This window comes from Kogia breviceps, chromosome 1 (genome assembly GCF_026419965.1).
Source record: "Kogia breviceps isolate mKogBre1 chromosome 1, mKogBre1 haplotype 1, whole genome shotgun sequence".
NCBI classification, from domain to species: Eukaryota; Metazoa; Chordata; class Mammalia; order Artiodactyla; family Physeteridae; genus Kogia; species Kogia breviceps.
Window position 1 is genome coordinate 15608215 of NC_081310.1, and position 26464 is coordinate 15634678.

Below are 26464 nucleotides of genomic sequence, written 5' to 3' on the forward strand. Positions count from 1 at the left end.
AATGGTTTTAAAAGGCATGTCAACAGTGATTTTTCTCTTTCATGAAATATCTGCTCAAAATGAAAATATATTGAAGAGAAGCAATTGTCAGTTCGATTAATTGCAAGAATATCAATTCACAATGCTAAAATAAGAATATTAATAAAATGCAATTATTTTGCCATCATGTCTGTATATAGCGCACATATGTGCCCTGTAAGCATACCTATATGTATATATTAGGCATATCTTTAACCCTACTTGTCTTAACTTCTGTTTGATAGCAACAGTGTGTTATAAAATCTATGTTTTAAAATGCTGAGACCAATTAATTGGTAAATTTTAGTTAGCAATGGATTTTCTTTTAAAGGGGTACCATATAATTAAAAAATAAAAGCAAATAAATTTGAGGGGGGAACATAGCCTTAAAAATTGTATTTGGGGAGAAAGAAGGAAAAAAGGAGGAAGGAGGGAAGGAAGGAAGGAAGGAAAGAAGGAAATGACCCCAACACACAATCTGGTTAATATCAAGTATAACACGTATATAAAGGCAAAAAGTTGAAGTGCTGATGTAGCCACACTCACCCTCTCTCGGCTACTGCTGGGACTGGATAATTTGGATAGTAGTGGAAGAGACCACTGTACTCTGTAAAATTTTTAGTATAAGCAATTAGTTTGATATGAAGCTTTAGATACTGTAGAAGAGTTGGCTTTATGAAGAAGAGAAAAATCTAACCACCTTTTTAAGGAGATATGATTGATACATTCTAAAGGATGAATTCCTTTGGATGCTTTGGGTTCTGTGGGCATAGGAACCGGTAAAAATTAACTATAACTCTCTATAAAACATAAATTAGTAAACTTCATATCTTAAAAGACATTCGACTTGCATTACAAATTGCATTTTTCAATTGGGTTTATTTCTCCGATTCAGTTCAGGTCCAAGCAGAACTTCAGGTGTGCATTGATTTTTCTTAAATTTCACTGAAAGGTGAAGGGATGTATGTGCTCCTGGTGCATGTCTGTGTGAGAGCAGGGGGATGCTTGGGATGTTGCCACCTCTCTGCTTTGAGTACTGATTCACGGATTCTGTAGAGATAAACACTTCCATAGGATAAGAGATGTTTGAAATCCTATGAGTCACAGAGAGGGCACTAGATGTCAAGATGGAGACCTTTCTTATATCAGGGGAAAATATAAGGAAGAATTGTTTTGGGGGGCTGAGTTCGAGAGCACCCAAGCTCACTGATAACTTAGAGAAGCTTTGCTTCAGAAGGTTGGCGCCTGTCCAGGAGGACGAGAAGAAGTATTCATACAGCTGCAATATTTAGTTAAGGAGTTCCTCCGTGCCAGCTGGTATATATGGTCTGTTCTTCTTCATTGTGAGGGTTAGAACATGGTAAAGGGAAAAAGAACGGTCAAGTCCTTAGGAATTTCGGATCAGTCAGTCTCACAATAATCTCATTGTGTGTTATCGGTGGCTGCACATTTGGCTTTTCAAAATTCTAGGATTTTAGAAGATCTTCAGGCAATGGAATTAAACAAACAAACAAACAAAAAGAAACTTCTGAACAGATCCTAGAGCACTGTATACTACCATAAAGGAGTTTTAAACTGGAATATAGACAATTTTACCCCTTACAAAGATAGAAAGAGTAGTCAACCAAAACCATTTTTTAAGAACGGCGAATTTCCAGGTAACAAACTTGTAGAAAAGAATCATACAACGAGGTTACTTTATCCAGTAAGAATGCTCACCTGCTGGCCTAAGAAGAGCATAATAGCAACTCACCTGGTAGGTAGTCTATAGTCCCTAACCAACTTGTCCTTTTACCACAGTTCTCCTAGGAAGGAAGAGAATTCTTAAAAGGAACGCGTCCTTGAAAGGAAATCTGGCAAACCATTAGGCCTTTCAAATAGGCTGAACTTCCTCTCCTTAACTGGCAGTATTTTCTTTAGGGGACCACCTGGGACAGGTCTATTACATGCACAAACCTCCTCTTCCCCCCTTTAAAAAACTCTTGGGGATTGACAAATTTCCAAAAGCCTATTAGACAGGAGCCCAGAGGAATTTTATCACAGTAAGACTACTCTGTATGATTCCATAATGGTGCAGACATGTCATTATATGTTTGTCCAAGCCCACAGAATGTTCAATACCAAGAGTGAACTGAAAGACTAACTGTGGACTTTGGGTGATTTTGATGTGTCAACGTAGGTTCATCAATTGTAACAACGTCCCACTCTGGTGAGGGAAGTTGATAACAGGGGAGGCTGTGCGTGCCTGGGGGCAGGGGACTGATGAGAAATCTCTGTACCTTCCCCATGATTTTGCTGTGAACCTAAAACTACTCTAGAAAAGCAAAGGTTTAAAACAATAAAAACATTAGCAGAGTGATTCACGTGCGTTATCTTGGCCTTCACTCAACCAGCAAAGGCCATTATAAAGAGAATACTATTATTAGTCCTTAATAATGAAGATAACTAATCAACATCTAAACTAAGGGCAATTTAGAATCTCATAGCAGATGATTCAGCTATAACAATACGAGGCACAAAGTGAAAATGACTTGTTTTGCTTGGTTTGAAGGTAACTGCTTAGATGTTAGAAAGGGCAAATCAGTACCGTTCATTTTTTATTCACCTTGTATATGGGCTGGACCATTGCCAGAAATCTGAATTCTTGGGAGAGCCACTTAAATCTTCGAATAAATTGAGTCGATATTCTAACTTACTCTGATGGTTAAAATTTAAAATCAGTTTACTACAGTTGAGTTGATCTTAAAAAAATATCAACCTTTGGGAAGAAAGAGGTAGAAGGAAGTCTAGATTCATGGAATTTACAGTTCAGTCATGGTGAATTTAAAAAATATTTTCCTTTCCATAATTATTTTATGTTCTAAATGAGGTAAAATTTATAAAATCTGCATTAAAGTCATGTTGAGGGCACTCTGGTGATCACAACGATGAGGTTTATTTTTGTCGACATGTCAGAGGGAAACATTAATTGCTGTTTCTCAACTGTGGACTTCATACTACACTGTCCAAGGATAGACAACGGGTGTCACCCTGTTAGAGAATCCTAACAAAAAAGCCATATTCAAGGAATATGAAATTGGCCAGCCTTTCAAACAAAGATGTGCTTAGGACTTCACTGATGTGACGATAGGTGTTTTCGGTTACAGCAGACAGGGCTGATGTGAAACACAATCCTTTCCGGCTAATCCCATTTTAGAAACATGTGGGCGTGCTCAGTTGCCAGGGCATCGAGCACCCACATGAATGAATCAAGCTAAAGCATTAGAAATTATTGACATACAAGATCAAAATAAATAAGAGAAATTGAGCTGTTCTTTACACCTAGAATGTAAATCGCTGAATATTTTTAAAAGGTAAAGGTTTTTACTTTAGCACCATGAATTGTGATGAAATCCCATTTCTATCACTGTGGCAGAACTGTACGCAGCTAGGAAACTAGAGTGACAAGTTTGAGGCTTTGATGTTAGATTTAGGCTTCAAAAATAGAAGCTATGTTGCAATTTTAGAACAATGGGATACATAGAGCAAATACAACTGGCAAAACATCTCTTCTTTGCTTTTCTTCTTAGGCGGATTTTCCTGAATTGGAGGCAGCGGTTGTGGGGATGCTTTTTGGTAGAGGAAATCCAAGTCCTAATCCTTTTGGCCTCTGCATGGCTTGAATCGGCTCAGCGATCCCCTTCCCATCTCGTCCGAGACCTGACCCAGGTGTCCAGCCCATATTCTGGAGCATTCGATTTCCAATGTTGTTTTCTAGGATTGGCTGGGCGTTTTCTCCTACAAATCCTGAAATTAGAAAATGACAAAACAGACAAACAAACCCCCAAACCACTGTTACTTATGAACACAAGTGAAGAGCCTCTTAGGCTAAGAAAACCGCATTTTCCTAAGTTTTTCTTTCAACCAGGTACCCGGGAGGGTTGTTGATTCACCTTTGGATAAGGAGCTTGCTGTAGTAGAGGGATCAATGAAAAAAGGGCCTTGGTTAGTTTCAGCTCTACCACTTAGTAGCTGATTAAGTTATTTAACCTCTTTGGGCTTCTGACTTCTCATCTGTAAAACAGGCATAACACAAAGCCATCAAAACTCAACTACCAGGTCATACCTCGTGGTTACTCTTCCTTAACAATTAAAGAAGTGATCATCAGGCAACTAACATTAGAGACTGTGTAGGAAGAAAAGGGGTGAAAGTATTTTAAAACCACCTTTGTTTTAGTGAGAACATGTTCAGTACGATCTCCTGTAACGGGGCTTCCCCAAAAGTCTGTTGTAGAACTTTGAAGGATACAGTATTTGCCCTCCATTCCGTCCTGAGGGCTCCAGGGATACAGACCTTTCCAGAGGTCTGCAGGATGCCTGTGGCACACCGTCTCAGTCCTGGGTCCAGCATGTTTCTGCTCTGCAATGTGGGCTACGTTTTCCTAGACAGTCTGAGGCTTGAAATGAGCAGTTGTTGACAAAAATCACTCACTACTCTCCAAGGCTTGTGAGTCAGATGTCTCTTTGGTACCAACCCACGTGCTCCCTGCACCCCTTTCCCTTGATCATCCATCTTTCCTCCGAGATGTGGGATTGTGACAGCACCTTCTAACTCACCTCACTCCCCCAAAATTGGGATTCTCTGTCCTGTTTCTCTAAGATTGTGTTTAGGATGGTGATACAAGGCACAGAAGGCTCCTTAAGCACCAGTAACGATAACAAAAAAATATTATCTATGGGACCGCAGTATATAGAGTTCTATTTCTTGACCTGGGTGGTGGTTACACTAATGGCCAATTTATTATTGTATTTTAAAACTGCATCCACACATTTCGACGTATTCTCTGGTTATATGTATCTCACAGTAAAAAAATAAAATAATAATAAAGAAAAGAAATGTCAGGGTTGAACTAACAGTATATTCAATCTGGTAATTTGTATCAGGCTTTCTGGGGAATAGTGAGTGGGTTGTTCTTCGTGATTCTAACTCACAGAAGGAAATTGCAAATAGAGATGAGTTTTATAATTTTATAACCGAAACTGATGAGTTTTATAACTGAAACTATAGAGTAACCATCAGTTGATTTTTGCAAGACCTTTACCGAACATTTTGATATTCTCAATCTTCAGTACATTTTCTGACCGAGAGTAGAATACACTGTTGCCGTTTGCTGACTTCATTACAGGGAGTGAGAACTGGGTTACCACAAGAATGAGTTGGTTTTGGATTTGTCAAATTGGTTCTTAGCTCATTGAAACAAGTATCTTAACATGTAACAGAAAAAACCGGGCTTCCCTGGTGGCGCAGTGGTTGAGAGTCCGCCTGCCAATGCAAGGGGCACGGGTTCGAGCCCCGGTCCGGGAAGATCCCACGTGCCGCGGAGCGACTAAGCCCGTGCTCCACAACTACTGAGCCTGCGCTCTAGACCCCGCGAGCCACAACTACTGAGCCCGTGTGCCACAACTACTGAAGCCCGCGCACCTAGAGCCCATGCTCTGCAACAAGAGAAGCCACGACAGTGAGAAGCCCACGCACCGCAACGAAGAGTAGCCCCCGCTCGCCGGAACTAGAGAAAGCCCCGCCTGCAGCAACGAAGACCCAACGCAGCCAAAAAACAAACAAGTAAATAAATAAATTTCTGAAAAGAAAAAACCTTCAACTTTGAATGGCCGAAGAAAAATTCTGGATTAAAGTTATTTACTGCTTGACAAAGGCAAAATATACATACACAGAGATTTTACGTATATATTTAAACTACATAAAAATATACGTATAAAATATAAAAAATGGAACTCTTAATTACCAAACAAAACAAAGAGAAGCGTTTTGTCAGAACTCTTGTTTAATATAATAACAAAAAGGCAATAAAGTTTTTCTTAAAGTTTTTACTTTGAAATAATGATAACGGTTACAACAAAGACAGACCACCAAGGCATCGAACTGCCTTCTGAACAGCTGCTGCTGTGTGTCAGGTTAAATGGTGTTCTAGCATTTTGTCTTATATCCCTAATTTTTTAGTGATCACCATGAATTAATTTAATTCCATCTATAAGCTAAGATCAGATCAGAGGGCTAATGCTGCTTTAGGTTACACATCTATTTCATCATATTTTCAATACAAGAGCTTTCAAAGGTTCAGGTTTAAAATTTAATATTTAAGAAAAAATATGAGGTCAATTTAAAACATCTCTGCACAGATTGCTAAACTGTGGTCAATTCTCAGTTCTGAAGTGAATAGTAAATAACTGATTTACTCTTGTAATTTTAAAATGTTGGCGTTTCAAGCATGGTGGCCTAGCAGTGGCCACCCTATTCCTCCCATGCTTTTTTGTCTATATTTTTAGTTGAAGTATAGTTGATTTACAAGGTTGTGTTAGTTTCCGGTGTACAGCAAAGTGATGCAGTAATACATACATATATGTATACACAGATATATATTTTTAAAACATTCTTTTCCATTATGGTTTATTACAGGATATTGAATATAGTTCCCTGCACTATACAGTAGGACCTTGTTTATCTATTTTATAAATAGTTGTGTGTATCTGCTAATCCCAAATTCCTATTTTATCCCTCCCCCCCTCCTCTTTCCCCTTTGGTAACCATAAATTCATGCCTGGTTTTTATACAGGCAGAAAAGAATCCCTTCTCTCTCTTTTTAATGCTGGTTTCATTTCTCTTCATAACAAAAAATAAAATAAAGCATTATATTTATAGTAAAAAAAAAGAATATTTAATTTCTCAAATGTTAAATCTTTCCACATTGAAACAAAGATCCCAGAAACAGACAAAAAACAATGGCTTTTCTATACAACTTAAAAAAAAAAAAGACAACAGATACTTCACTTTTCATGGGAAATGATTCTCGAGTGAGATCTACTATTGGTCACTCATCCTCTTTCATGAGATTAAGACATGGGATTGGAACAGCTCAGTCTCAGCACAGCATCCGACAACCATAATTTCCTTTTCTTTTGTTCCTAGCAGTGCTAAAGCCTTTAAGTCCTTTCCTGGGAGGCTCTCCTCCTGCTCGGGCAATTTTAGCAATACAGAGCCTCCTAACCCTTCCGCAACCTCCTACTCCCAGCCCCCTTTATGCTGGATCTTATATCTATTACGGCTGAGTCGGTCCTTTCCCCTCAAATCTTCCAAAGTGTATTGTGGATGGTAGTTCACTGGTGTAATTGGCTCAAGAGATGAAAATCTTGTATCGGTCTCTCTTAGCTGCTAATCTATCCAGCTGACTGCAAGCCTAATTGGCACCTTGTTTAGTAATTTGGCTCCTAAAGTGTTGTATTGATGTTGGATAAACAGCCAGTGGAAGGGGAGGTGACACATGCTGCTTCCCACATAACAGCTAGTGCATTGCTTCAGTCCCGACCCTGTATTCAGAAGGCTTTTAATGGTTTATGCTCATTCTTTCTTCCCATCCATCCTCTTTCCCCATTACTCTGCTAACCAGCTGAAGGGCAGGATTATTGTTATTATTATATGTGACGTTATTAGAATTGCAATTTATAATACTGTCCTCTGCTCTCAGTAACTAATTTAGGGACATGGGTTTTTGATTGCTGTTAAGAAAAGAAACAGCATTGAGCACAGTTTGGGATGTGAGAAAGTGGTAGGTGTTACTATTTTTTGTCAAATGTTTTAATTATTTCTTAATATAGAAAAGCCTACTTCAGACCATTCTACATTTTATCTGCAATATTTCTTCAGACATTTTTCATGGGAATTTTGTTAAATAAAATCAGTTCAAATAGATAATCGCTTAAAAATACAAGCCACTTTTTAGAAAATGAAATGTAAAACTGGTTTCTTGTTTTGAAATAAATAAATAAATAAATAAATTGGCTGCATTGGGTCTTCCTTGCTGCAGGCGGGCTTTCTCTAGTTGCAGCGAGCGGGGGTTACTCTTCGTTGTGGTGCGTGGGCTTCTCATTGCAGTGGCTTCTCTTGTGGCGGAACATGGGCTCTAGGAGAGTGGGCTTCAGTAGCTGTGGCACGCGGGCTCTGTAGTTGTGGCTCGCGGACTCTAGAGCACAGGCTCAGTAGCTGTGGCGCACGGGCTTAGTTGCTCTGCGGCATGTGGGATCTTTCTGGACCAGGGCTCGAACCCGTGTCCCCTGCGTTGGCAGGCAGATTCTTAACCACTGCACCACCAGGGAAGCCGGTTTTTGTTTTTTTTTTCTTAAATGATGAAAACTTTGCATAGTAGGGAGTGAAAAACATGGTCAGTATTGACATGTCTGGAGAAGGGAGTGTTTTTATTAATAGATGTTTTGGTTATACAGAAACCTTTTTTATGGAATGATTGTATATCAAAGAATAGTGTTTTCAGAGAACTAAAGAAATCTTAAAATAAAACTGTATTGTTCTGAAGGCACACAGAGATGTTTGTTGCTATAATATGATCAGGACCATTTATGGTCTACCTACTACGTACCTGGCATGTGGTTTAATTGCTAGGCATGTGACATTCGTTATCTCCATTCCTCGTAACAGTTGTGCAGGGGGGAATTATAATGGGCCTCAGAGAGATGAAGTACTTGACCATTACCACATCCTAAGCTAAGAGTCAAACTTCGGTTAAGCTTACTCTTAAAGCCTACACGGGCTTCCCTGGTGGCGCAGTGGTTGAGAATCCGCCTGCCGATGCAGGAAACACGGGTTCGTGCCCTGGTCCGGGAAGATCCCACGTGCCGCGGAGCAACTAAGCCCGTGAGCCATGGCCGCTAGGCCTGCGCGTCCGGAGCCTGTGCTCCGCAACGGGAGAGGCCACAACAGTGAGAGGCCCGCATAACGCAAAAAAAAGCCTACACACTTGCCATTACCTGCACTGCCTCCCTATGAGAATTAATGGCAAATAAACAATTTTAGTGGAGATGATGCTCCAAACCATTAAAAAAAAAATTAATTGAGTTACATGTTAATTGCAATATTAACTTCTCTCAATTTGCATTTGGACAGTATTCAGCATAGTACACACACTGACATACTTGGATAACTTAAAATATAATGGTACAGCTCTTAGAGATTACCAGTGCTTCTGTAGCCATCATTTCTTTTGATCTTCTGTAGCAACCTGAAAGGTTATTATTGACTCCACTTACAGAAGAAACTGAGGTTTAAAGAGGAAATGCACCTGCCCAAAGTCGACTAGTCAGAAGGTGCCCCAGTTAGAACTTGAATTTAGGACATCTGAGTCTTAATGTTACCCTTTCACTGAATATTGATCTTAAAATATTCTATCACCATTAGTTTCTATTGTGTCATTTCTTCTGCCACATTTCCCCAAATGACTGAGATTTTAATATATCCATCAATTTCAAACTCCTGGGAAAAAACTGCTAAACTAGCATAGCAAGTCTGTTTGAAGAGTGTTTCAACTTTCTTGAAATACCTCAAAATTCCCTTTGTTTGTTATTAACCCAGCTACTGTAGCTTTCTTTGGCTGATATTTAAACGACAATTTATGTTTTAGTTGTATTTATTGTAAACAGCATATACTGAATTTTGTTCTTTTATTCATTATGATAATCCTTGAATTTAATTGATGCATTTACTCCACTTACATTTATTGTGATTACTGATATATTTGGATTATTTTTACACTATTACTTAATGCTATTTACCTTGCTTTTTCTATACTTTTTTTTTTTTTTTTTTTTTTGCAGTACGCGGGCCTCTCACTGCTGTGGCCTCTCTCCCGTTGCGGAGCACAGGCTCCGGACGCGCAGGCTCAGCGGCCATGGCTCACGGGCCCAGCCGCTCCGCGGCATTGTGGGATCTTCCCGGACCGGGGCACGAACCAGTGTCCCCTGCATCGGCAGGCGGACTCTCAACCACTGCGCCACCAGGGAAGCCCTTCTATACATTTTTGTTTACTCCTTTCTGGCATCCATTGCTTGCTTATACAGCTTGAAAATTACATATTATACTTCTGTTCTTTTAATGATTACTTTTAAATGTTAACATGCATACCTGACTTACTATTCCCTCCCATTTTACATATTATTGTTGTCCAGAGTTGTAGCTCCGTCTTACTTTTATACACCCAGATGAATCCTCTTTATGCTCATTGTCACCATCATCATTATTACTTTTATACATTCAATGTAAGTTTAGCTTTATGCACGTTTAACAATTTCTTTGCTCCCAACTCCTTCTTGATTTTTATTCTTTTTCTTTTTTCATGGATTCCATTTTCTTCTACATGAGTTATTAAATTTAGTAATGATGGGTCTTTACCTGAAAATCTCTTAATTTCATCCTCACTCTTGGGAAATAATTTAACTGGACAGAAAACTCTATGATGATTCGGTTATTTCATCTCACACTTTGAAAATATTCTCTAATTTTCTGGATTGCACCGTTCTTTTTAAGTGTGTTGCCAGTGTAATTTCATTCCTACGTAGGTTATATCTTTTCTCCTCGGTTGCCCTTAAGTTCTTCTCTTTGTCTTTGGTGTTCTAGAGTTTTATTACAGTGTGTCTAGGTATGACTTTATTTATATTTACAACTTCTCGATAGACTTGTACTTTTCGAACATGAAGATTCAAGTTTTCTTCATTTTAAAAAATTCTGCCATTTTCATTGAATTCTTTCAACATTCTCCTGGAATAGTGCACTTCCCTATTCTTTCTACTTTTCCTGGAAGTTCTATTGTATTAGACATATATTGAACTGCATGCTCCTTCAAGCACTCTGGCTATTCTTTTATATTTTCCATATTTTTATCCCTCTGTGCTTCTTTTAGGTAGTTTCTTCAAATCGCTCTTAAAACTCACTGTTGTTTTCTTCAGCTGTATCTAATGTGCTGTTCAACCCATCCAGTGAGTTTATAATTCTCAAGATATTTTCATAATAAATAAAATAATCTCAAATTTCTACTTGGTTCTTTATCACGTCTTTTCTTTTTTTCAGTTATTACCCTTCGTTTTGAATCTGTTTTAATAACGAATTCTTTTAGTTTTGGTTTGTGAGGTCATCTTCAGTAGGTTTTCATTTGTGGTGGTTCTTGAGACTTGGAGTTGAAGGTGTGTACCTCTAGAGTGGTTTTGCACTTGCTTCAAAGACCAGTTTTTATGCTAATTTTTGGCTTGGTGTCATTTTAAACTAGAAACTCATATGTGAAGGTAGTCTCTTGGTTACAAATCTTCAGAGGGTTTTCTACTTGGAGCCTAGGTGAAAACCAGATTCTTAATTTTCCTGTGCTTGTGGGTTAGTTTTGTTTCTAGTCTGCCCTGCCCTGAGGATAGAGCTTGTCAGACGTTCTGGCTTGATAAGGAGGCTTACACCAGCTCCCCGGCTTGCCTCTCTTTCCACGAGGGCACTAACCAACAAGCCTCAGGGCTTCCAAGACTGGCATAGGCATGGGGGTGCTTGGGACCATTTCTCTCTTTCTTTCCTGCAGTCTCAGCTATGCATCTAAAGGAGATGGTTTCACATATTATTCAGCATGTCCAGGTATTCTGTGGTTTGAGCACGTTCTCATTATTTAGTCTTTCATATTGTCAGGAACAGCAATTATTTTCTATCTAACATGGGTGCTTACCTTCTTAAGTGTTTCTTGTATCATATGACAATGGAGAGCTGTTTAAGACTCTACTGAGACACATGACTGAAAGGTGGTTCATATATCCAAGAGGGAGAGAGTTACATACTTCCTAAGCTTTTGCAATATGTTTAGATATAGTTTGGTTTCAAAATGAGTAACAACATTCCTCCCCCCCCCACCCCAACTAAAGTCTGCCTGTTTTAAAATCCTGGAAGAGATAAGATAATCTACAGTGGTCATACAGATCCAGTGATAAAAGAAAATAAAAATAAAAAATATAGGGGACTTCCCTGGTGGCAGAGTGGTTAAGAATCTGCCTGCCAATGCAGGGGACATGGGTTCGATCCCTGGTCTGGGAAGATTCCACAGGCCGTGGAGCAACTAAGCCCATGCGCCACCACTACAGAGCCTGTGCTCTAGAGCCCGCGAGCCACAACTACTGAAGCCCGTGTCCCTAGAGCCTGTGCTCCGCAACAAGAGAAGCCACCACAATGAGAAGCCCGCGCACTGCAACAAAGAGTAGCTCCCCTCACCCCAACTAGAGAAAGCCCGCGTGCAGCAATGAAGAGCCAGCACGGCCGGAAAAAAAAAAAAAAAAAAGAGGTTAACGTGGTAAATTTAAAATATATAATTATTGATAAGATAAATTTGGACAACTGAAGAGACATAGCACCTTGAAAAGGAGCTTGGGTACATCAAACATTTCCTAATTATGTTCAGTATGACTTAAAAGCACACCTTTTAAAAACCTTCACCCATTACGATTTACAATCTGCCTTTATTGCCTTCAATCTTCATAAAGATTATTTTATTATTGAAATATCAGTAGGATGCAGAGAAGTCACAAAAAGCTTTGATGTAACTCCTTGCTAAGAACTTGCATGTCCACAAAGACACAGTTATGCTGGAGCAATATCTACACTGAGATATCGAACTTCTAATTTAAAATGTAGAGAAGAAAGTCTACTATGTATGATGAATACTTTCCCTACGATAATATTTCAATAGAAAGCAAAATAGTAACAGCAAATACTAATTGTGGATAACAATGAACTTAGTAATACATAGTGGACAAAACATTAAAAAAAAAATGTGGTAGCCACAATATCTCAATAAACATACTTAAATCTTTTCAGTATCAAATCCTCAGTAAGCTATGACTTCTACCAAAAACACAAGACCATAACCAACATTTCTGACGGCCTTTTAAAAACGTGTTAATATATTCCTATTTTGCTCACTGCTTTTCTTCACCTTTACAGATGACGTTTTTCAAACTATAGAATGCATTCTGCTGGCAAACCTTCTTGCTTCAACAGTTCTCAGTTTTATAATAGTAAATCTACATTCTCTGCTACTGAGACATCCACTATCTTTTGGTATGTGACTTTGAATGAGGCAGAGAACAAGCCATACATTTAAAAATCAATACCTAACCTTATCAATATTCATTTTACTTTGTCAATACAAAATACGAAGGTGAAAGAGCAGTAAATAAGCTAAAGCACTGAAATAAATTCGGTGTTCCTGTCACAATTAATAAACGTTCAACCAATAACACTGCAGGCTAGTCTATAGCGTTACTTAAATTATGCTTCAGTGTTATTGTTACAACAGGTTGAGTAACATTTTCAATACACTAGCAGGGAAAGATGATCAGATTTTGGGTTATTAATTTCATAGGGAACTTTAAATCTTTAAAAATGTTATTTATTATGGATACTGTCTATAACTGTTTAGCAGCTTAAATTGCTGTATAAACACAGTTTGGAATTATAAAGTGCCTAATTATAGTTTTCTGATAAACTTTTGCTAAATCTTTTCTAAATCTCCTATTTGATGACATAATATTTCATATATAATTCAGAGGGGAATCATCAAACAATATTCAGACTGTCAGCCTTTTAACTCTCATTCCTGATTTCAAATCAGAAAAGTGTTACCTTCACCTGTCTTTTTCCAGCTTAGATTGAATGTTGACTAAAGGTAGAAGGAACTGTGAAAACACATCTCAATTAAATGTGTTTTCTGGGTGGTCTATAAGGGCCTATAAAATGGCAAGAATAGTTTCTTGAAAATAATTCTCCATGCTAACTCCACTTTGGAAGATTATAAAGATAAGATTCTTTGTTATGTGATTAACTATACTCCAGAATTTGAAAACTATAATTTTTGGAGACAAGATGATCTAGGATTCATAACCTTATTATCAAAGTGTATGTATTTATGCAAAAGCATTTCTTACTTGAATTTGGAGAATAATCTTCACCTTAGAGTTGATTCATTTGTATTGGAAGATATTCTTTTTAAAACTAAGGATTTTAAAGTAACCTCATTCTCTTCCTCTTTGAGAGGAATGGTTATAAAAATGCATCAAAAATGCATAACCTAATTCTCCTATTCCAATACTATTTGATTAATTACAAAAAATGCAGTAAATTTCTATGAGTTATGTTCTTTTAGGTAAATAATCTAGTAATAGAATCAAAATCTTGAGTCTTAAAAGAATCACTAAAGTTTTGAAATACAATACTTGGAATATGCTGGTGTAAGCTTATGAATGTTTTAGGCTAAAGTTTAATGTTTATTATACCCACACGCTGTAAAAATGATTTCCTCTGATGCTACTGAGTTGTAACATCAAAATCACCCTGTAGAAATAATCACATCATGCTCTCCCCAACCATTATGCATTTTCCTTCTCACTTCACATATGTTCAGAGTGTTAGGACCTGACACTGATATTCTCTCTTCCTTGTTGCTGGCTCTGAGGTGATTTAGTCACATTCCTAAGATTGTTCTTGTACTATTTCTGCCACCAGTGTTTGAATCATTGAAAGATCAGGGGACCATTCAACTGGAATGGGAATATTAAAGAATCCTATACCTGCCTTATGAAAGATTTGAGGAACTTATGACATGTATTTGATCTAAAAGTGGCTATATGTTCCTGTATAAAGAGATATATTAGAAGTGTTGTAATGAAAGTTCTGTATTTCTACACAGAAAATTTAGATAAATCTTTTATGGCACTTAAGATACATGATAGTCTATATAAATATAAATAAATTATATAATAGTCTATTTATATATAAATATATATATATATAATTGCATAAGACACATGGAATAAGACGGTCTCTACATATATATTCAGAAAGGCCATATGTATGTTATGAAAAGATCATGAGTTTAGGAGTCATGCAGACATTGGCTTGAATCCTCCCTTTCCCCTTCAATCATTCTGCCTTCTTAGGTAGCTAAGAAGACCCTAACACATGTCTGAATCTTCATTTTATGGTGTAAAGTGAATGATAATAACACCTAAGTCATCAAGTTGTTGCAAAGATAAAATAAGGTTTTGGTACATAGTAGGCAGTGGTAAATATTATTCTACATGAACACAAGCACATTCTGCACACAGGTATTTCCTATGTCCAAATTCTGAAAATTCAACAAAGTTAGAGGATGAAGATCAGGTATCACACTTGTAACTATACTTATAACTACAGTTCATAATTTAGCCCTTTATGTGGATGGAACAACTGTATGTGGGTGCTCCAATTTTAAGTTATTCTTTAATATTTTAGTGCTGAACTATGGGATAGGTCTACTGAATACAGAATTTAAACCTCACCTCTTTTACTTCCTTTGAAATCATCATGTCAAGGTATCTGTCTATTCATATCTGTTATCTATATCTGTATTTTTCCCTTCTCACTGCTTACTCTCCTGTTGAATCTGAATCTTATTTTCATATTCTATAATTAATCTTGGAAAAAATAACTCTTCCTATAAAAGAAATCCTAAATGAAGCTGAGAGAGACAGTTTATAAATATGAATGGTTAAGGACCCCAAGCAATAGGCCACTACTATAATAATAACTTTGTAATTGATCAAGGATCTACATGGAAAGCATTTTCTCATAGTCAGTTTGCTGAATTACAAACCCATACAGTTAATTGTTGTTTGTTCCTGTGCGTGTGTCCACATTTAAGGCCTAGTCGGCTCCCTTATCACAGGTTTTTATCTCTGCTTCCTGCACCACTGCTCTTGCACGAGATCTTTTTCTTTCTATTTAACATCTTTACTGGAGTATAATTGCTTTACAATGGTATGTTAGTTTCTGCTGTATAACAAAGTGAATCAGCTATACGTATACATATATCCCCATATCCCCTCCCTCCTGCGTCTCCCTTCCTCTTACCCTCCCTAACCCACCCCTCTAGGTGGTCATAAAGCACTGAGTTGATCTCCCTGTGCTATGTGGCTGCTTCTCACTAGCTATCTGTTTTATGTTTGGTAGTGTATATATGTTCATACCACTCTCTCACTTCGTCCCAGCTTACCCTTCCCCCTCCCCATGTCCTCAAGTCCATTCTCTATGTCTACGTCTTTATTCTTGTCCTGCCCCTAGGTTCTTCAGAACCATTTTTGTTTTTTAGATTCCATATGTATGTGTTAGCATACAGTATTTGTTTTTCTCTTTCTGACTTACTTCACTCTGTATGAAAGACTCTATGTCCATCCACCTCACTAGAAATAACTCAATTTCGTTTGTTTTTATGGCTGAGTAATATTCCATTGCATCTATGAGCCATATCTTTATCCATTCATCTGTCGATGGACACTTAGGTTGCTTCCATGTCCTGGCTATTGTAAATAGTGCTGCAATGAACATTGTGGTACATGACTTTTTTTTTTTTTCTTGCGGCATGCGGGCCTCTCACTGCTGTGGCCTCTCCCACTGCGGAGCACAGGCTCCGGATGCGCAGGCTCAGCGGCCATGGCTCACGGGCCCAGCCACTCCGCGGCATGTGGGATCTTCCCGGACTGGGGCACGAACCCGTGTCCCCTGCATCGGCAGGTGGACTCTCAACCACTGCGCCACCAGGGAAGCCCATGACTCTTTTTGAATTATGGTTTTCTCAGGGTATATTGCATGAGATCTTGCAATACATATTAATCTTATTCTTATCCTTCCCTACCAAGCTCAGGTCTTTGCCTTTCCAGGAAGGCTTCCTGTCCCCTTTGGTCTAGTGACTTCTCTCAGCTCAAAACTTGTGGTTCTCCCTATACCACAACTCATTAGAATTTCATGGAAATAATGAGAGATTTTTTTATTCTAATGCTAACTTGTCTAAGTAAGGAAAGATGAAACCAAAGATCTCTGCAGAGCTGGGTGTAGAAACCAGACTGCCACATTCATGACCAGGCTGGCATCTACTACCCCATAGGCCTTGTGCTTTGAGGCTGCTTCAATACTTGTGAATTCATTACTATTAATTTCCTCTTGGGTTATTTACTTTTTCATCAATTTATGCCTTGTTTTTCCAACAAGTCTGTAACTTTCTTGAGGCCAAAGACACAGCCTTTGCAGTATCCGTATCCTGTAATACCTCACACAGTTTTGCAGCTGTGTAGGAAATACTTTAGTGATTGGCGGGCTGAAAAACCTAAACAAGGAACAAACAATACATCCTGACACCAAAGGCAAATGATTTGCTTTACTGGTTTCTTGTAACTGTGCTTCTTCCTCAGTGCAAGTGATTAAGGGTTATCTGTATTTTACTCCTGATGATTTATGAACTTTATATGTGTGCTTTGTCCCAAGCCCTTTTTCTTTTACCTGCTGAAGTAGGTCCAGGCAAAGGTGCAGCTTTTCTTCTCCGTTTGATGTCTCCAGTGCATAAGGATCCTAAATGCATGCTTGTTTGCCTACAAGTAATTATCAGAAAAAACTATTAACAAAGGAGGGAAAAAAATGACACATAAATACACAGCTTGTATAATCTGAACCTAAATCAAAACATTCTCAACAAAGATGGAGCAGCCTAGTAAAACCACCAATCTTGTTTATATCGAAACATAATTACGTTTGTTGACAAGCGTTCAGCAGCTAAATGCGCCATCATAAATTGTTACTGGAATGAATAATATAAAAGGAATGCTTTTTAATTTTCAAAACTGGCAATCTTTCTGGCTCAACATAAAATCAAGCACTGTTGCTTCTGACAGGAAAATAGCTAAGATTAATTATCTAAAGAGATCACAATATTGTTGCTAGGTTATCAATTGGTTACTAATGCTTTACTGTCAGAACAACATTTATTACAGGAAAAGTATGATCAATTTCTTTTAGGATATTATGTGGCAGTGAATTCTCTTAAAACATTTTAAATAGAAGGAAATAGTGATGTTATTCCTTATAATTCACAGGATTAGAATTATTTAGTTAATTATTTATTAGCTAGGTGAGGAAACAATTTGAATGCATTAATGCTGATATTGATACTAGACAAGCTAACATGATATTGGATTACCTTTGTAAAGACATGATGTATAAGAACTAAGAAGCAGACCTTCTGCTACACTTGGAACTAGTCAGAATTAGACTGTTCTGTCTAACATGGAGTCCTAAATTTAAGAGTTTTGGAAAAATTAGAAATGGCTCAATTGGAAATCAAGGCAAACTAATAAGATGGAAAAGACGTAAAAGTCTTCAAGATTTTCAAGCTATAGAGGACTCTTATGTTCATGTCCTGGATTATAATCCCCGACATGGGGTTGGGATAGTATCTGGGGATCATGAAGCAGAAATAAATAAAGCATGTTTACTAGAAAACATGACTTTTTAGTAATTCGGAGAGATATGTGGTAGTATACTGAAGTTTTATAGGGCCCAATTAGAAAACAACCAGATTTTTAGAATACTTAACCTTATCAATATTAAGATACTTAAGAAACTAATTCAGGTGAAACTCAAAATATACACTTCCACACTTATCCCCAGGTGTTTAAATATAATGAAAAATTGGAGTTGGGGAGTAAAATTACTTTAATTACAGATTCTATCTATAATGTACAAAGTAATGTACAATCAATGAGCTGGCTAATCCAAGGGGTGTATACAACCAAAGCAGCATACTGTGAAAATCTAGCAATATAGGTAGAAGTAAACGGGTATTTATCCAGTTTTCTCTTCCCTTTGTATCGAGTGCATAATGATTCTCTTTAATAAATATTTATAATTATTAAAATATTTAAAAAAATTAGTTCATTCAATTAAGTATTAACTTTGCAGAAATACATACACACATGTCAAAATGTTTACTAGTAAGTATAACTATAACATTTTTATTGGATTTTGAAGTGTGGTTTTGGCTCATAATACCAAGAAAAAATAAATGGCTATATTTATATTTTATTTTATATATTATATATATTAATTTTATAAACATATTTATATTTATTTTATATTTATACATATATTTAGATTTATCTATTTTTAAAGCTATATCGAAATTAAAAAAATTAAAAAGTCACATCCTTTTTATAAAAAATTAAGGGATTCACTTATTCAGCAAGCAATTATTAGTATCTACTGTTGACTTAGCATGAGACTCCATAGTGATGGTGAAAATGAGGAAAAAGGAAGTGGAAGATACCAACAAAATGGAAAAGTTCAGTTCTTATTATTGGAAGAGTTTTAAGTCTGAGTGGGGAGATTAAGTTAAAATATATGAAATAATTAGTGGCAGGCACAATGAACTTTCTTAATATGACTAGAGATTATGATATCTAGTCCTTAAAACAATTCTAAGCGTTTACTGAATATACCTTTTATCTTTGTAGGGAAAAATCGGTGCTTCAATGGAAAACTATAGAGTATACCTTTCTACTCACCTGATTCTGATTCTATGGGAGCTGTTTTACAACTCTAAGTTATAGATAACTGAGAGCAATGGAAAATAACTCTTGTCTGCAGTAACGCAAATGAGTTCTGTCCTGAGGAAGGACAATCCTCCCCGCTGTGGAAAAGCCAGCTTGCACCCATCGGTACATTCATTCAACCTTCCTTACTCCATATACAATTGTGCTTCTTTCATTTCTCCTTTGAACCCATTATAACATCTGCCTGGTTCCCTCATTGAGCAATGAATTAAAATCTCAAATGCATATTCATTTTATACCTGTAAAAGAGACATGATTTTACCTACTTGTACAACATTATCCTCACACATCTCCGATCCCTCTTGAAACCTCCCCCCCTAGAAAAAAGACTGGAGTAGTTTACCTTCCACAGAGCATGTACCAGACAGGCGCAGCTATCAGGACTAGCCGAGGAGGAGGGGAAAGTAACATTCTGGAAATGGGAATAAAGTGGGAACCCGAATTCTGGAGTGTGGCCCTTCTGTTATGGAGCTGTGAAAACCAACCCATGGACTATCTACTTCTTATCCTCTTGTTAAAACCTAATAAATATTCTTAGATTAAGCCACTGCTGGTCAGGTTTTCTATACCTGTTGCTGAACGTATTTCTAAATGATAAAGAGTTTGTTCTGTTCAGAGGATTTTGAGTAGTTCAGGATGTGTGGATAGCAGTGTTTACAGAAGGAACTATATAATGTGACGGAAGAAGAATGCTGGGGCTCGACCACGGGCCATATGTGCCACATTTGCCCCGTGAAGGTGTTTGGATTTTATAGCTGCTGTGGGGTCACTAAAGATCATTTAGCAGAAGCAAGCTGGCCAGATTCATGGGATGCTGATGAGCTGGGGTCGGGAGGGTAACCAGGTTTGTGACTAGTCCAGACACAAAGTTCCTCCCAGGTTATCAGTCTCTGTTATAATTAAGAATAATATCATGCCACACAATGAAACTTCTTCTGAAGAAATACCTTTTTAGAAATCATTAGAAGAATACACAGTAGCTGTTCATTGTGACTATTAAGATGGCTAGCTTCTACTTACATTGTTCTTGCACTAGTTGTATGTAACCAGAGTCTTCTAATTGCTTGAAAAACCATTCTCCCAAGTCCATATCGCCTTTAAAACTCTATTATTTTTTTTACAATGTTCAAATTTATTGGGAAGGCCTGTTTACAAAGAGGGTGAAAAGCAAATTCCAAGAACAACTCTCTCTTCTAAGCCTTCTTCTCATCTGCTGGACCCCAAATTCCCTTTTGGGTATCTGTACAGAACAAGTGGAACAGCACATTTTCCTTCAGCTCCCCTCCCCCACCCCCAATGTAGCTACATAAAGGAAAAGAGGCAAACATTCAAGGAGAATAAAGTTAAAGTTAATAAAGTCAGTACACTGAACCCAAAGACCTGAGCCGTAAGAAAAACAGTGAGCTGTATTTCAGTAATTCTATCAAGAATTGACTACCTGCTGCAGCACATTGAGAGATCGGGATTATTGATCAGTAAGATGACTCATTTAAGCCTGTCCTCCCCACTTTCCTTCAGACAGGTGCAACGGAGTTGCGACAAATAACACTAAGCAAGGTCTACCCCGCTATTTAGTTGTCACTCTTAATGCAAAACAGAGCAGTTATTTTTTAAAATTTAAAATCAATGAACATCTCAAAGGCAGCCTAGTTGCTTCAGCCTAAACGAGTCATTTGTGTTTGCAAAGCAGAACACGTGGATTATTATTCAAGGTGATGGTTGGCAATTTTTGGTTTTGGTTTTTTTTGTTGTTGTTGTTTTTTGCTGTGGTGTTTTGAAGAATGACCATACGTTGTCCTATGAACAGACCCAAAGTTGTTAAAAAATGTTAAGGTCCTTTTGTAAGGCACTGTTAGGAAATTACCCATCAGCCCTATCAGTATATCTGTGTCAGCGAGAGCCTTTGCTTGGGTGCAAAGAGGGCAGAAAAGTCAGAACCTGGTAACTTTGTAACTACCAACACCTTACAATACTAGGGGTAAACACACACATATCTTTAAATGGAAAGGATAAAGAAATAATGCTTTTTTGTTATGGATTTAATAAGCAGTGTCAGCTATGATTTGAAATACTGTTCCCCATTGTACTCATTCTGAAAATTTTCCTATTAAATATTAGAAAGCAGAGCTCAAAGGGACATCTTCGTTTTCTTGTGCTTTTGAGCCAGACTTCACTTGGTTCTCCCGTCATCCTTTTAAATGGGGTGGCGGTGGGAAAGTGGGCATTTCATCCAGAGGAAAAAACAAAAATATAAAAAATCCAAAAAAACCCCACAAAGCAGAGACAAAAAATACTAGGGAGGACCACCTTGCCTGAGAACCCGTCTTTTGACGAGGGCTGACAAGGTCTGAAGCAGGCAGGCGGTGTCAAACACAATAATATTAAAGAGAAGACAAGAGGAACTTGTCTCTTCATTGTACGCGCACTTGGCTTTTCAGAGAATTAGGCCTAGTGAAAGCTGCCCCCTGGATAAGATGTGTTCCCGAGCTGCCTCGGACAAGCTGCAGAGAAGAGACAAACAGAGGTGACTGTGGGCCCTGGCACTTGGCAAGAACACTCACTGTCAGTTAGAAAAATATAAGCCTGGACAGGGTATCAGCTGCACAGAAATGAAGTGGGTCTGTGGTGTCACTGGAGGAGCAATCGGTGCAAATCCAGCCCTATGTGAACTTTCGCTTCTAGATCCAAATCACCCTCACTTCCGCTTTATTCAGTGTCAATATGTCTCAACATATTAACTGAACAAGTAAACATCAGTATCTAGCACTTTTCCTTCTGTGCCAATATGCACATATCAAGTACTGTTGAGCATAAATATTTCTTAACTACCAGGATCGCATTAAATCCTTGCTTTCTTTCTAAACATTTATTTATTTTATTTACTTGTTTTTGGCCGCGTTGGGTCTCCGTTGCTGCACGCAGGCTTTCTCTAGTTGCGGCGAGCGGGGGCTACTCTTCGCTGCGGTGCGCGGGCTTCTCACTGCGGTGGCTTCTCTTGTTGCGGAGCACGGGCTCTAGGTGCGTGGGCTTCAGTAGTTGTGGCACACGGGCTCAGTAGTTGTGGCTCGCGGGCTCTAGAGCGCAGGCTCAGTAGCTGTGGCGCACGGGCTTAGTTGCTCCGCGGCATGTGGGATCTTCCCGGACCAGGGCTCGAACCCGTGTCCCCTGCATCGGCAGGCGGATTCTTATCCACTGTGCCACCAGGGAAGCCCTAAATCCTTGTTTTTAATGATGTTTTCTTCCAAAGCCCCTTCTTGTGCACGAGAAACCTTTTGCATCTGGTATTGGTCACACCCTGATCAGTTGTTGGTTCTGGCGCCTTCTTTCTCTTGTGGCTTTGGTCATGTGGCGTCACGTTCTGTCTCAAGCCCACTTCCCCTCGCTTGGGAACAATCCTGACATCAGCAAGGGGTAGTTTCAGTTGTAACTCAGTGCGCTGAACGCAGTACTTGTGTCCCAGGATTTGGACCCTTGCTTTACTTTGGACATATCCTATCTCGTTATAAACCTGATATCTTAGTTCTTTTAGATTTAGGTCATTGCCTGGACTTCCCCAGATGCTAAAATGCGTCTGGTGGCTGGATCTGTCTCTAACGCTGCAGGCTGACCTTCTCCAAGCATCAGCTGCTCCTGGTCCTTACTCCTTTCACCGCCTACCTGCTGGGGCGGGTCTTTACTCTGCGGTTCAATAACCTCCGATTACCTGTTGTCCGAGGCTCCACCCCTTGGATACCGTGACCTGCCTGCCAGGGTGCAGTTCCCTCGACAGCTTCAGAAGGGTCTGTCTTGCTAGTGCTACCTCCACCTCGTCTGAGAGTTCAAGTTCAGACCTACTTCTTCCCCATCTGCTTTATCCTGCTACTTACAGGTGTCTGGTGGCTGCTGCCAGAACTAATGTTTCCCGTGTGTTTCCTCTGTGCAGGGTTATATGCCTATAAGCACGTCCCCTACGGAGCTCCCAGCGAATGTGAGGGACAGCGGTGTGTCAGGAGGCTCTCGGGGAGCTCAGGGGCCAGAGTCACTGCCCGCCCCCCCCCCCCCCCCCCGCAGCCAATGACTCTCCAGGGTCCTCAGAGCAGAGCCCCTTGGCTGAACTGTAGTAAGCAAGGGGGTGACATGGGGGGAGATGGTGGGAGGCTTCAGCTGGTCCGGGAACCTTATGAAATCGTGTGCAAAATGTGCGTATGCATACTTCTTTAGCAAGAAGGTCCATGATTCCTTCCTGATTCTGAACCATTAACAGAGACATTAACACCAAACATTATAGATTGATACCAAACTAGTATTCATAATCTAAAATACCTATCTTAAAATTTCTATGGATTATTTAAAATATGCTATACACATAGACCACCTTTTCTGTTTACAGTATCGCAAACAATAGAATTTAATAATGTAAGTTTTAAAAAAAAGCCTCATCCAAATATCTACACTTATCCCATGTTCTACCTAAAAAGTGACCCCCTTCATTTCTCTGTCTCCTCACCCTGCTCTACTTTTCTTCATAGTAACTAAACTAACATTTCCAAAGTATAGACCATGCATATGTATTTGCTGAAAGGTATGGAAACTATGCAACAAAAGACTGGTGACAATGATCTCCAGTGTGATGGCATTTGGTGGGAATTTTCTTCTTTATGCCTCTCCTTAATATTGGACTTTATTTTTACCATGAGCATGGGACAATAAAAAACAAATAACAACAACAAAAAAACCAAATTATAACGAGATGAATTAGAAAACAGCAAACAAGAGGATTAATAAATGTAAGTGTTTTTTGCGGCTGGGGGTATTTCTTTGTCAAAGGCATGGTGGAACTTTTCCCACTGTGGAAACTGAGGTGTCTGTTAGATGAAGCTTTAGGTTCTGTTGGCCTGATCTGCATGAGTCTCCGACAGAACACCTTTCCTCTGACGCTGCCATTTCTGTTTTCCCAACGAGTTCTCCGAAAAGGCCAACTTACACCATATTTGTCAATGTTTGAGAAGGATTTTAACCAATCTTCGGCATGTTACTTAAACTCCCTTTGCCTCAATTTCCTTACCTTCAAGAATTGGGATTAGATTAGTATTTACCTCAAAGGTTTTTTGAAGATTTTATTTAAAGATCACTGGTGTAAAACATTTGGTACAGGGCCTGGCCACACTGTGCAACTGGTAACTGTTAGCTAATAACTTTACTATTATTACCATCTCCACTTTACAGATAAGAAGCCCAGGGCACAGAGAAGCGAAATAATTTACCCAGGAAAACACAGTACAGGGGACACAATGGTATAAGACAACCAGAAGAATGCCTAGTGTAGAGTGTCAGGAAACAGCCACGAAATAAACACATGATGGTGTAAACTCATCACATCTCAACACTATCAATATGCTATAATAAGTATATAAATTAGGGTCATTTCTAAATAACAAGTAGGAATTTTTTTGGTAGTTAATAGGAGAATTAAATTCTTCCTTAATGTTTGATTCTGCTAGCTTTAAAGGTGTCATAGCACGTAAGAAGCACTCACTTTCATTTCAAAAACTCATTAAAAACCCACAAGCCTCCTGTGGGTCTGAAACCCACTGACTTTCTCAGGTCAGCCCACTGCCACAGATTTTTCTCTTGGCCACCACTCAGTACTTCCCACTTCAAAGCTGACTTGCTTCTCCACTGGTGTGTTCCATGCTTTATCTAAAGCCCTGAGGGTCTGTGATTCTGGTGATATCATTCCTTGGGTGGGTTAATAAACACACACTTCTATATCCCTAAGCAGCTCATTTAAATGCTTCTTCTTTTTGTAGCTCTTCATTATTCTAAACAAATGGTACCTGAAAGTGGTGGAGGTTGTTTTATACAATTTGGGTAGATACTGGAACGTTCTGAGTGTATGTGAATGAGGACATTCTCACATCGGGAGGAAAGTTTATCTTTTCAGAGAGCAAATTATTCAGGGAGGTTTCAAAAAATCTATATGGGAGAACTGCTGTTACATTTTAGCTTCTCAGGTACCGCCATCTTGCTTCCCATATTTGTTTAATTCCTTCTGATTTTGTTTTAAGGAATTGTCAGTCACCAAGTCCACGCATACATGCTAACACACGAGCAGGGTGTTCTACCCACTAGAAAAAACTTCCTTGCCATGTTTCCTAATTCTGCCATCTTTGACAGCCTGCCCTTTCTCCCTTCAAAGTTCTCCCAGGGCATTTAAATCTAAATGTTCTTCCTCTTCTTCAAACTGTACTGCGCTCTTTATCGTTCCAAGTGCCTTTTCTTTATATTTCTTACCTATCTGTGCATATCTCTGTCATTAAACTTGTCCTACTGTATGTCCTCAAGTTGCTTTCGGATTAGAGTGGATTGTCAGTTAAATATATGCTGGAAACAATTTGAGGCCAAGCACCATGTCTAATTCACAGAAGCTAGTTGCGCCTCTCATCTATGAGCAAAACAGGAAATATTTATTGAACTAAAACAAATCAAACTACAGCAACAACTGTTGCCTCCACATTCCACTTGGCAATCGATCATGCATTTTTTAGGATAACGCTTTCTTGAACTGCTATTTAATTAAATTCACTCAAAAATACTCATTTAACAATGAACAGAACTTGACTATGAATCATGTATTTAACTAGACGCTAAACGAAACACAAAGAAGAATAAGAGCTCCTACCATTGAGGGGCTCATGGCCTAATGCAGGAGACACACATGAATAAGAAATTACTAGATGATGTAATAAATCCACACATTTAGAGCAGCAGGCCACCACTTTGTGGAAATGGAGCAAAATTCGTTTCGCCTGAGTTCAAATTTTGATTTTGTCTCTCCAGGCAGAATCTAAGATATTTGAGGCATCTTGGAGTATTCTTTTATTCTTCACACCATAGTACCTAGGAAAAATAGGCACTTAGTAAACTGATATTGACTTAATTTACTTGATTCCTAGCTATAACTATACATTTCTGGAATCTGATTATCATTGATATTCAGCATAGAGTTTCAACAATAATTTTATTCTAATTTCCTTAAAAAATGATAAAGCTCGTATTGACACTTAGGAGAGAGAAAAAATTACTCAAAATAAATATGATTCTTTTGGATATCTCCATTAAATGCAAGAAGATATGTGTCTATATTTAAAAAATTGGGATGTTGTTCCTGATAACATCTTGCATCTTACAT

At 38.5% G+C, this 26464-nt stretch overlaps 1 protein-coding gene across 2 annotated transcripts in view; it reads right to left on the reverse strand.

Moving 5' to 3' along the window:
* Window positions 1–2934: 2934 nt before the first annotated feature.
* Window positions 2935–26464, reverse strand: part of GPATCH2 (G-patch domain containing 2) — a 171142-nt gene continuing 147612 nt past the window's right edge. The window contains exons 9-10 of one of the 2 annotated variants that reach the window (XM_059039047.2): window positions 17189–17277; window positions 2935–3804 (exon numbers count right to left, since the gene is read on the reverse strand). In XM_059039047.2, coding sequence (XP_058895030.1) covers window positions 3584–3804; window positions 17189–17277 — 310 coding nt within the window. In that variant the 3' untranslated portion in view covers window positions 2935–3583. Of the gene's footprint in view, window positions 3805–17188; window positions 17278–24382; window positions 26173–26464 lie in introns of those variants that run through there. The other variant, XM_067027725.1, reaches the window with a different exon arrangement.